The 12,907-nt window shown below is 41.6% G+C and overlaps 1 protein-coding gene across 1 annotated transcript in view; it reads right to left on the bottom strand.

Annotated features, from left to right (window-relative positions):
• The window catches only part of pparab (peroxisome proliferator-activated receptor alpha b), a 30,773-nt gene that overhangs the window by 5,181 nt on the left and 12,685 nt on the right, over positions 1-12,907 (bottom strand). The window contains exons 2-5 of the mRNA XM_069162506.1: positions 12,121-12,369; positions 9,956-10,119; positions 7,091-7,229; positions 3,374-3,573 (exon numbers count right to left, since the gene is read on the bottom strand). Of these exons, the coding sequence (XP_069018607.1) occupies positions 3,374-3,573; positions 7,091-7,229; positions 9,956-10,119; positions 12,121-12,328 (711 nt within the window). The 5' untranslated portion in view covers positions 12,329-12,369. The remainder of the gene's footprint in view (positions 1-3,373; positions 3,574-7,090; positions 7,230-9,955; positions 10,120-12,120; positions 12,370-12,907) is intronic.

Raw genomic sequence — 12,907 nt, 5'->3', positions numbered from 1 at the left:
GATGAGCAGCTCCACCTGCTGCTGCACATCATATCAGAGCTTTGACTCATAAACACTGCTCTAATTGCAGGCTCGTGTAACAAGGTAAGGCATGAGCACATGATGCTGAGCTGTTTAATTTTGTACTTCTGTCAATACAACACCTTAATTATCTGATAACTACGTGGTTTATATATATTTGATGGTGGTTGTTCAGACAGAGAGAGAATGTGGGCAGAGGAGGGGGGGAAGGGGTTCACTATTCTTTAGCATTGCTTAATTATAATCTATTGTGTAATATTACATTACATTTCATTTAGCTGACGCTTTTATCCAAAGCGCTTTACAACATACCGATGGTACACCATCGGGAGCAATTTAGGGTTCAGTGTCTTGCTCAAGGACACTTAGGCGGGGGGACAGGAGGAGCTGGGGAGGTGCATGTTTTTTTGGGATGGTGGGAGGAAGCCGGAGAACCCGGAGAGAACCCACGCAGGCACAGGGAGAACATGCAAACTCCGCACAGAAAGGCCCAGGACCGGATTCGAACCCGGAACCTTTTTGCTGTGAGGCGACAATGCTAACCACTGCACCACTGTGCCGTAATATCATTATATAATCACAATTTGATATCACAAACATAATGTATTTCTGAACATGGTGATGCTACAAATAATTTAATAAATTATGAATCTTAAACTAATGCTGCACCAAAATTTCTGACTGAAGCTTTGTGTACATACACAGTGTATAAAGGTTATACATTGTAGACATACTTTGCTTCTTTTTTGAGCTCGCTGTCTGCGTGTAGCATGTTAGCAGGCGAACACTTGCTAACTAAAATGGTAAATAGTCTGCACTTAAAGGCTATATCACTTAATCACCTTAGCGCTCTCAACGCATTTTACAGTTTGCCTCCCGTTCACCCACTCACACACGCATTCACACACCAGTGGCGGCAGAGCTGCCATCGAGAGCAACTTGGGAGTTCAATGTCTTGCCGAAGGACACTGAAGCATGTGCACAGGAGCATCTGAGGATCATCAGCTGATAGATAAATCAGATCGATCAAGTGTGCACCCCAAAGTTTACTTTATCCACCTGGCCAACTATGAATTTAAGAAAAGCACCAACATTTTGGTGACACACCTAGAGAGGGTACAGCCTTTGATATTCACAGACCAAGGTGCATGGCTGTGAGTAATAATCCCATTCTTCTGCAAATTATTTTCAGGGTGAAGCTGCTTTACTCTCCCAGCAGAGCTGTAGAATGGCTGCTTCTTTTGATACTCATTTTACAGGATCAAATGGCCGTATCTGTTTCATTTATTACAGACAGTAGGTGTGTCTTTGGCCCTATGCTTTGCCACAAGGTTAGAGCTTTACACACTGACCCCTTCAGCTGTTAAACTAGTTGGATTCCTTTGCTATATATATCCCAAACATGGTGTGAGGCAACAGCTTGTGCTATTCATGCTAAAGAAGACATTTGAGGTTTGCACCTTTATGGGTACAATTTAAAGTCAAATGTGAATTCACTTGATGATATTACCCTTTGACATCCCTACATTAAATATGTCTAGTGCCTGTATCACATGCAGTTGATCCTGTTGGCAAGACATCTGACTGTGAGAATAACTGGAGGTGAACCTTCTCACTTTTAAGAGCGATTCATGAGGAAATCGAATGAAATAAAGTATCTGGGTATTAATATAGCCTCCGCTATTGTGAAATATTTCAAATTTAATGGCCCAGTGATTGTAATGATGGTCAGTATAGACTTTTTAATAAATGGTTGCCCCTTCATCCTCCTCCCCTTGGTGCAGAGGTGAATAATACAAATAATTGTGTTACCCAGGATTGTCTCATCCTCCATTTCCTCCGTTTCTACCATGTTGGTTGAAGGAGTTATGCATACTTGTTATTAGACTCATTTGAAACAACAAACATTTAGAGGATGGCTTGGGGTCTCTGACATTTATAATTGTGATGAACATACAATAATATCTACAAGTATTGTCTAGCATACATTTATACTCACTTTCCTGGTTATGAGGCTGGCAGCTGGGTGTGGCTTGAACATGCAATTCTATCAGAATATGAAAATAATTCCCCAGCATTTTTGTGGTATCACAGTTAACCACCTAATGCTTCGGATAATACATTCCCCTGCTCCATCACAAAGACTATCCAAGTATTGATGTGTTTGCTCTACCCGCCTTTCCCATTTGGCAGCAGTCTGTCCCAAAGATTTTGATAAGGGGCAGGGTGGCTGTCGGCACCTGGCCAGGAACTGCACCAGAGTGAACCACAGCAAAACCTGTTGAGTCTGACGAAATAACCGATGTTCCCTGTACACAATTATCTTTCAGTATTTATCCTTAACATTCAGACTAACAAGTAAAACCTAAGGTTTTCTGGTTCACTTTCAGGTAATAAATAAATCCAAACAGAAGGTCTACTTTTTCTCAAGAGTGCTCAACCATTTGGCAGAAATAGTCACTCCAGCAGTAAAAAAAACAACATCATTTTAAGATATCTATTTGATTCGCAGTAAAAATTGTGACGAGATGCAAATTCTGACGAAATAGAAAATGTGCCATAGTGATGATAAACAATCTTATGTTGTCATTTGTTCACAGAGCTGAGGCCAATAGTACAATAAGACTTTCATGGGAAGCTCAGAGTTGTATAAAAGACACGATGATTGAGCTCCGAGAGCAAAGTAAGATCAAACATGCATTTCCAACTGAGTGCTTTCCAACTTGCTTGCGTGCTTATTCATCAGAAGCTTTGATCTGCAGAAGCAGAGGGTGAGGTCTGTGTTTGAACATGGATGTGGACTTGAAGTGACCTGTCGCTCTTGACCGATTTCACACCTACACACATCCATCCGAGGAATTTACAACAACTCTGGCCTGCACTCCCTGACCCTGGCCGCTCAAGAAACAAATCTGAGGGGGGAATGTCGTCGTGCAGATTTGAGACGGCTGGTGAAAAGAGCATGGAGGGAAACAGGCTGCGAAGGGAGAAGGGATGTGCTCTTACACTGGCTCTTTCAATCATTTTTGTGCAAACAGACATTTCCTTGTCCAGCTTGTGTGTTGGCTTACTCTGCTGATTGAGCAAGATATTTCTGTCATTGGCTCACTGCATGCAATCTCTGAGGCACTGACTACCAGGTCATATTGAGACATTAGTTTGATTGCAAATTTCAAATGTGCTCAGGATGAGATCACAATCACTCCAACAGCAAAGAAATAAATTAAAGGTTGCAAGACAACATGACCTTGGCCCGTGAGGAAACTCAGACCCGTGAATGTGCAATCCACACACACACACACACACACACAACACCTTCCACTCACCAACCCACCACTCTTAATCAACGTACAGGGGTGCTGGTCTTGCCCGTGAGAATGGTTCGAGCCTTTGCCTTGTTCATGTTGAAGTTCTTGAGGTAGGCCTCATAAATCTGCCTGGCCAGGGTCTTCTGGTCGGCTAGCTGGGGGTCGTCCACCTCCCTGTCCCCTGTCACCAGCTCCGCCTTTAGTTTTAGCTTCTCTGACTGGGGCATCCTCCCGAACCGGATGGCTGTGGACGGTAGACAGAGAGTCAGATTGACAGTCTAAAACTGAGAAGTTACAGATTAAATTTACAATGTACTCAATATTACAAAAAAATGTAATAAATGTAACACAAAACACAGAGAAAACGACTGTATAGGAGTATAGGGATGACACTGATTGCTCTAAGTAAACCCAGTTCTGGAAACTTGACAAAGGCTGAGTGAAACAACAATATCGGCACAAAATTATTCCATGTATTTAAAAATATAAAATCTACCCAAAACCAAAAAGCTTGCGGACAAGTAGCGATGAAATGTTCAAAAATAGCACTGCAGAAAGCAGTGTGGGCTATTCGTGGTGTGACTGTGCCGCTCTGTTTTCATGGGGCCAAAGCCTTTTTTTTCTGTAAATATGTGGATCTGTGGACAGCATGTAATCTAAACAAGAAACTCGCACATATTATGCTTGTCAAAGAAATGTAAAAGTCTAATTGGCTTCACGCCCGAACATCACACAGTAGACTACATGCCAAGATAAAAACCTAAAACCTAAATTTGACTGATTTCAAATGGTGTGCTGGTTCTGAATGATAAACTACATCAAAGTCCATTTTTTTTGGACTGTTGTCCACAAAGACGTCAATCAAGTGCTGCAACAACTACAGTATCTGCCATTTTCTTATTGTCAGTAAATGAGTTAGCTTACAGCTGGACCAAAGTACAGCTTCAGACTTTAATTTCAAAGTCAAATTCTTGTTTTAGAAAGATGATTTTGTTCCTATTGGTTTTATAAAAACATCAACTAGATGTGTTAGCACAGAACAAAACCTGAGCTGGAAACTTGATCTGGACAGTAAATGGACAATACATCTACAGCAAAAAAAAAAAAGCAATCCAAAAGGTCAGGAAGAACACAGAGCAGTTTACCATAGAAGGTACTTTCAAAGACAATGTCTACTCCAGTTTTAATGATGCAGTTTCACCCTGACAGCAACTGCATCCAAAATAACCTCGGAAAGCTCTGAATGCTGAAAAAAAAAAAAGCTCAAATAAAAGAAGGAAATAAGACTGGAAATGGAATCCAAGTCTGTTTAACATAAGAAGGTAAATGGACTTTCCTTTTTATGAATTTCACCAATAAGAACTTGGGCATACACATTACACAGTGAGCATCAGCCGAGTGAAATGTGCTTCAACAATACACAGAAGTTGTTTTTCTACGAGAGTATGCCTGCCCCTCTCAGACGGCCTGATCCCATTTGACTAATGAGATTAGAGTTGAACTGTTTTTAACCCGCCTCACCAGTTTCAATGGGAACAGGCTTGTGCACAAACCCCAACATTAAATGCACATGCATACCTCACTGAGAATACAACATCTAGGTGCACCTACTGCTTGCCTTTTATGAGACCGTAAGAGCATAAAAGAAGATCTGAGGCACCTGCTGATGAAACAAATCCACGCACACTGAGAGGGACTGAGGAGAGATGCGATGCCGAACTAGCAGACAGCATGAGGGCCCATTAGATTACTGCTCACAAAGTAGATGGATCATCTGCAGCCAGCAAAGCTCCACAGCGGACGCCTGGATAGGAGCCAAGTCTAATTAAGAAGTGAGGAAGTGATTGATGTTAAGCTGAGCATACTGTAAGACCGATTCCCAAGAGCCGGTTTGAGGGGATAATTGTGTGACTCAAGTAGGGAAGGGAGCTAAAGGTGGGTGGGGGGACAGTCTGTCGGTCCGCCCAAGAGATCTTGCTGATGCAAGCATGCTACAGAAAATAAGTATAGCATTGCATTGGAATTTTAACCAATGTAAACTTTAGGGAATTCAAAATAAGACAACTTTGGACTGTCCACTTTAGAATAAAAGTGTCCCAAAAAATGATCACAAATGTTACTAAACTCATCAGTAAATGTAAATTGTTGCTATACTAAACCAGAATTAGCTGTGTATTTATACCTATTTAGTTTTTAGTTTTTGACAGTAACACAGGATTTTATGTTACAAAATACATTAATAAATAAAATCTCATAAAATTAACATAAGCAGTATAGTAAGCTTCATCATTTTAATGAATACATTTCACTTGTAACGCAACTAAAGTCTTCACATTCCTAATGATGTTTGAATGAATGTTTAATGCTGAATTTAAAACGCTTCAAACTGCAAAGCTATTTTATGAGGAAATATCCGTCATGATTACATTTAACTGTGAAATCAATTAGTGGTCGATACTGTACAGTACAGTAACAAACCCCCAGAATTAGCAAGTATCCTTTGACTTCAGAAGATTAGGTTGCATTGGTCTCAAATGTCCTTCCTCCCACAGTTTCATTTAGGTCCATGGAACTCAACACAGATATACAGTAAGAGGAAGGGCAGCTCACAGAAATACTACTACTGTCGAGCTTGGAGGCAGTATAATCATCAAAATCTACGCTGTGTCTTCAGGAAGCATTGGGAAGGCTCGCCGGTCAATAACTCAATGAGACAAAAGAAAGACGCCTGCTGCTGCCTCCACAAGTCCACTACCACCAGGATGGGATATCTGCAAAGTATGCACAATCTATGTGAACCCACGGATTGCATTGAACTTTTTGATCCCTTGAGCAGAAATACACTGACGAACACACACACACACACACACACACACACACACACACACACACACACACACACACACACACACACACACACACACACATATATGATATGATATGATAGTATCACAATAATATTGTAACTTAAATGAAAAAAAAGTCATACCATTACAAGAATGGAGTCACAGAGATAAACAGTTAAATATAGTCAATAGACAAAGTCATAGAGTCCCATTGAAGATACAAAAAAAAAATGATATTATTCTCTTAACCAATGTATTTTGTCATGCAACCTTTTTAACTGTAAGAGGAATAGAAATTAGTTTTCAGTGTCAAAACAAACCAATAAATGTGCGATTCATGCACAAGTATAATTGGTGATTAATTATCATTACTGACGATTACTTAATCTTGGATTATCTACAAAAATGTGTTCTTCATCTTCAGAGCCACAGGTGCAGGAAACCAGACGATCCGTGCTCTCGAAAGGTGCTTGTGAGCTGAGAATAACTTAATCAGCTGGACAGACTATTAAGTCATGTGAGAGTCGGTCGAGTGGGTTCAGCCAAGAGTTGCAGATTTAACTGGTCTATTTTTGAATAAGGGAAATACAAATAGTCCAAATATTGACATTTTGGAGCAGACATACTGTACAGTTGTAAAATAGCCTAAAGTTAGTGACTTTCCTAAACATGAATGTTAACACCCAAAACACCTAACTGTGATGTTAGATTGCTTATTTTTGCGCAAGTGTCTGTTCAGCCTTTTTTTGGCAACGGCACAACTGTGGTACTCTATTAAGTGGTGTGTGTTTGAATGTAACGAGAACCATGGATGTGCGTGCGTGCGTGCGTGCGTGTGTGTGTGTGTGCGTGTATGAGCTGCTGAGGTTGAAGCATTGACCAGACCTGCCGTGCTCTGCGCTCTGTAGGACTCACCGTTGTGGGACATGCCCACCGACAGGCACTTCTGGAAGCGGCAGTATTGGCACTTGTTGCGGTTCTTTTTTTGGATTTTGCAGCGGCGCTCACACTTGTCATACTCCAGCTTCAGACGGATGGTCCGCCGGAAAAAACCCTGAAGGAATAAGGAGGAACAAAAAATAAGAGAACTGTAATTACTGCTCTCATGACGCAAACATTTAACTGCTGTAATGAAATTGTTTTCATTTGTATGAAACTATGAAAACTACAGACCAGATTACTCAAAAAGTAAAACCTTCCTTTAAAAGCTTATGAAAGCTGCAAACCTAAAATCATGGTGTATTGTGAATTACCTTTTAATAAACTGAACTGTTATGCAACCAGTTTTAGAAAAAAAAAAAGAACAATCTACCAACTCTTTGTTAAGAATAATGTTGTTAGAGAAGCAGATATTTGTTAGCTAAGTGACAATGTCAGAGACATCATTTCACCATCAGTTTCTCCTCGCTTACACAACCTTGACAAAAATAGACATTTAACAGATGGACAAAACTACATACTTGTGGTTAGCTGCAGGGTAGAGAAATATCCTGGGGAATTGCCCAATAACACGTTTAGCCATTCTTCATATCACATTTAAGTTTTGTCCAAAAGTTTTACCCAGTGGGTCAGAATACATGCAGACATTCACAAACAGTCTGAAAGACACACAAATGGTCCAACAATACAACACTACACAGGATTGCACAGACATGCAACAACCACGTGAACACGTGTTAAGTAACTCCAACTGACTTTCATCCACTAACCCTTTGAAAAACAGAATTTAACTTTCTCCCAAATGGGCTTCATGCTGACGCTGCTTGTGTCCAGTGTCATAAAGTATCAGTGTATTGACATAACAGAGGTCATACTCCTCCTCGTACTGTTACATGAACAAATACTAATGGGAGGGTGTAAATGCATATGTGTGTGTAATAATTTGATACTAGAATACTTTACAATTACTGACAACTAACTGCTTTACAGGCCTTAAAACTGAATTTCCCAATCAGCTCACAAGAGGGTCCTGTGGTGCATGAAGAATTGTTGATAGAAAACAGTAACAATAATTAAAAGTTGTTTCCCCACTCTATGACTTTAAATATATGTAGTCATTAATATTAAATGTACGTGTTAAATTACCAGGTTTTCCAGACGTTTTAAGGGATAACTTCTCTGTTTGTGCCAATAATCTATTCATTTTTTTTTATTTTCCATCATTACCACTCACTTTGCACACGTACCAGATTCACCAGTACCCTTAAGCACTGATAGGCCACTTCTCACAGATGTCCCTTTAGATGTAACACTCAACATATTTACCTTGACTTTTGTGATAAGCTGTTTTATAGCTCTATGACTTCACCTTCGCATTAAGCCACACAGCTCTGACTCTGATCTGTGGACCCACCAGGGCCTCTGTGTAGTATAGAACACTTCTATACTGATGCATGTAAGCACAGTCTCACACATACATACTGCACATCCACTACTACATAAACATAATCATTCCAGTATTGCACAGGCGCACACTTCAGTAAGCTGCTACTTTCACTGACTTTATGTATCCCTTCCTGACATTCATATCCATGTCTTAGCTGATACATTTAGTTGAACTCAGTGGGTTCACAGTGCAGAGTTGCAGGAATGTGTCTTCCTTCAGCAGTTCTTTTTCTGCTGTTTTCCCCTTCAGGTAACCAATAGAAAAGAAAAATGTTTACAAGAATGCAGAATACTGACACACCTAAACAGGCTCAAAAAGAAATGCACAAACACCTCAGTTTACCCTATCTTTGTCCTTTGGCACCGCTTAATAAACAGCCGTGGGTTGTTCTTCAACACAACTGGTGAACAATTAACTGAAAGATTATTGAGCGATCATGTGTGAAGGCCGAGCCGGGTTATTCTGATGCTTTTCGGAGTTATCATTATTCACAACACGCACCACCTCTGGATTCGGCCTGGCATCTCGTACTTTCTTCAGCGCTACATTTCAAAACATGATTTACGGTTTTGAAACTGGTTAATGTGTCGTCAAAAGGCGATTCTTGGCTTGTTTGTGCTTCACTGTGGGTGACTTTAAGAGAAGGAGATTGGTGGATATTGACATAACTCCAATGTGAGAGAGAGCTGCAGTAAGTAATACACAATGAAGGGGGAGAAGATAAGGGAGATCAGTTTAAGGCAGCGGCATTGACAGGACCTACTTTCTCTGGCTCTAATTGTGGCATTGGTCTGGTATTGCCTTCGCCTCGCTGCGCCGACTGTTGCTCACAGCTTCAGTTTTCTTCGCTTTGATAACCGTCTGCGAACTGGGCTCATAGCGTTTGCAAAGCTACGCTGAAGGGCGGACCAATCAGCAAGCAGTGTCGGTGGTCAACTGCGTCTGACCCGCCCCGCCTTCACTGTGATTGGATGACTGGTGACAGCGCCGTGCTAATATTTGTCAGACTGTCATTGACCAGCAAAAAAAAAAAAAAAAATCACTGCACATTAAGTGTTCAGTGGAGAACAAACGCTTGAGCACCTCGTCAAGCTGCCGGGGTTAATTAAAACTTAAAAAACATATATGCTGTACGCTTTGGTGGACACAGGCCGTAGGGTAGTTGCAGCAGTGGCAGAGTGTCGGCCAGTTTCGGCACATGCTGATTGGTTAAAATTACCCGGAGGTCTACCCCAAGTAGAATGGATCAACTGCAAACGATTCTCCCAGGTATTCACGGAGTGAAATTGGGCTCTGGTTCGCACCAGGCTAGTATTCCCCAACATTTAACATAAAGACAGAACCACTTGTTTCACTAAATCATTTTGCGGTATATGTCTACATCTTTGTCTCACCTTGCAGCCCTCACAGGCGTGGACTCCGTAGTGGTAGCCTGAGGCGCGGTCAGCACACACTCGGCACTCCAGATTGAGTGATGAGGAGGAAGATGAGAACTCCTCCTGGCCCGCTGCCACCCCGTAAACAACCGAGGATGGGCTTGACGCTGGCGTCAGGGCATCTATAAAACACATTCAATTTAAATGTATTGTTGCTTTATTGCCCCCAACGAACGCTTCTACTGCAGACAGCAGCAATTCAATGATAAGGTTTCTTAATGTTAACACATACCATGATAACTTGAATTGAAATATGAAAAAAACAGGGAATGACCTGTTACTAAAGTTTTACATGTAGAGTAGGAACAAACAAGACTTGTGATGCAGAACCACAGACAGCAGCCACATATAACACTCTGATGCTAGTAGTTCTCCAAAAGCATGCCTACTTTACACAGTGATTGAGCAGGTGTGTAAAGGTAAGAAAGTACACAGGGACTTTGTACTTGTTTCATTCTTCACACATCTAATTGTGTCAGTTTCAGAGTATGAAGCCTTTCTGTGGCTCTCCGTGTTGACAGAACAGCTACAAACTCTGTTCTAACACCTTATATGCCCCTGTCATAATTATCATGTCTAGTGAAGCTCAGAAAATATGTTTGCTTTGGTCTCTTGTGTATTTTATACACGGTAGAGACAATTTCATAGTTTTAGAAAAGCAGAACAATTAATCGTATTTTGTTTCAGCCCACAGTACAAAATAGAAGTTGATCTTGTCACCACAATCAGATGACAAATTTAGTCATCATCTTCAAAAATCTGAAGTAAAAAATAAAATGGCAACTGTGTTTGTTAATGAATACACCTTTACTGTCTCATCTCCCACCGGCAAAGAACTGGTGAAATTCAAGCACAGTTTGACCTCTCTGCGCCATCAAAGACACTGTTTCATCACAGCAACTATTTATTCAGAGATATTAGCATGCCGTCCGCGGTTGTGTTGTTTGTCACAAGCATAACAGCGTTATGTCGTACTGATCTTCCTCATGGATGACATGTCACACGGTTTTCCACAGGTTGCCAACATTTTTTTTAATTCCACCTTGTGTGGTTGGTGGAAGTTGCTTGGTACACAAATAGCACAGACGAAATGGTACAAAACAGTGGCACTAAGTCAAGCCACATGAGTTTAGGCGTGAGACGCCTGAGCTGGGATAAGCAGCATTTGGCAGTGAGCTGTGTTCCTATCTGGTGCAAGTTCACATGTTTCAACTGAGCATGGACAGGAAAAACATGCTGGTGTTGCTTCTGCTCCTGTCTCTCACTGGCTCTGCAGTCCAAAACACCCATAAATCCTCAACACCCTCTCACTGACTTTTCCATGACATCGTCACATGTTTCTGTGATACCTTCTCCACACAATGCCTTCTCTTTTCTCCTCTCCTTCCTGCTCCTACACTCACACCCTCCATTCTTCCATTAAATGTTTTTATCTTTCTGGACCATTCACAGCTTTTTCACTTGTTGCATAATTTTGTCGGAGCATAAATTTGCCTTGGACATCCGTGTCTATTCATGAGGAAACACAGCAGCAAAGTAGATGTTTCCTGAGAGGTTGTACATGGTTGCTGAGGAATGTGTGAATTCCTCATTGGATATGGGGCAAAGAGAAGGGCTAGAGGAAGAGGAGGAAGAGAGAGGTGAGACTGGGGAAGATACGGGGCAAATAAGGTGTGGGACAAAAACTTAATCAATGACAAAATACTGAAAGGAATTGGCAGGAAAATGAACCAAGACACTCGGTAAGCCAGAGACAGAAAAACCACCACACTGATCAATGAAAGGGCTGCTGCCCACAGGTACAAAAAAGTGGGTCAGTCAGACAATCTAAAGACAGGGCTGTCAAGGGATTGTAGCACAGCCTTGTTGTAGGAGGTTAGGCAGGAGGTTAAATAAGCCAAAGCATATGTCCCCTCTAAACATTCAGGTAGAGCAAATTAGAGATCAGGGGCTAAACTGAGCATCCCTACTCTGACAACAGCAGCAATGGCAGGTGGATTACACTGAGCTGCTGGGCAAACTTAGTAACTGTGAAATGAGAGTGTGGAAGCAAACACCTATTGTCATCTGCTTCGATTATTAATACCCTAAAGAGACATGTGACGTGTTTTTTTTTTTTTTACCTAGGACAGTAGAACCTTCAGAGCAATTGCTGGACGACTGGTATTCGGGGACATCAAAGGAGCTGAGGGCATCGTCGTCGATAGACTGAGAGATGTCCTGGAGCTCCTCCATGCCGCCCAGGAAATCATCATCAGCACACAGGGGCCTGTCCAGCACCGAGTCCTCCAGGGGAGAAGGGGGATGGTAGTGGCTCTCCATGTCGACCATTGTGGTGGAGGAGCGGGCTGGCGTCACTCTCACTCATCAGACTGGAGATGCAGGAATACAGGGAGGGTGGGAGTGTGTGTGTGTGTGTGGGGGGGGGGGAGAGAGAGAGAGAGAGGTCAAATAGGTGATATGGAAACACAGACAGGAAGACAGAGGAGGACAAGATCATTTCTGTCTAAACTTCTGGAGACTAAAAGTCTGCATCCGTGTTAACATGAGACTGTATCAACATGCATTATGCAACATGCTCACAATAACAATGCTTGCATACTGATGTTCAACAGATATAATGTTCACCGTGTTCATAATCTTAGTTTAGCATGTTAGCATGCGGGCATTGCTAATTACATTTCCCTGATGATGGCACTGTCTGTGGATTACGAAAGTTATCATAATTCATGTTGAGGAGGAGATGAATGTCAGTACAAAATGTCATGTCAATCCATCCAGTAGTTGCTGAGACATGTCATCACAACCACAAACGTTAACCTTATTGTGGCACAAAAGGAAAAGTGAATTGATCCATCAGCCATGAAAGTCCTTTTTTGCCAGTCTATCAAGAACATGCTCAGAGATCAA

Source organism: Embiotoca jacksoni, unplaced genomic scaffold, assembly GCF_022577435.1.
Source record: "Embiotoca jacksoni isolate LCO1_2020_lvr unplaced genomic scaffold, fEmbJac1.0.p SCAF_3, whole genome shotgun sequence".
Lineage (NCBI taxonomy): Eukaryota > Metazoa > Chordata > Actinopteri > Embiotocidae > Embiotoca > Embiotoca jacksoni.
The sequence above is the reverse complement of the archived record's forward strand: the minus strand, read 5'-3'. Positions and strand labels throughout refer to the sequence as shown.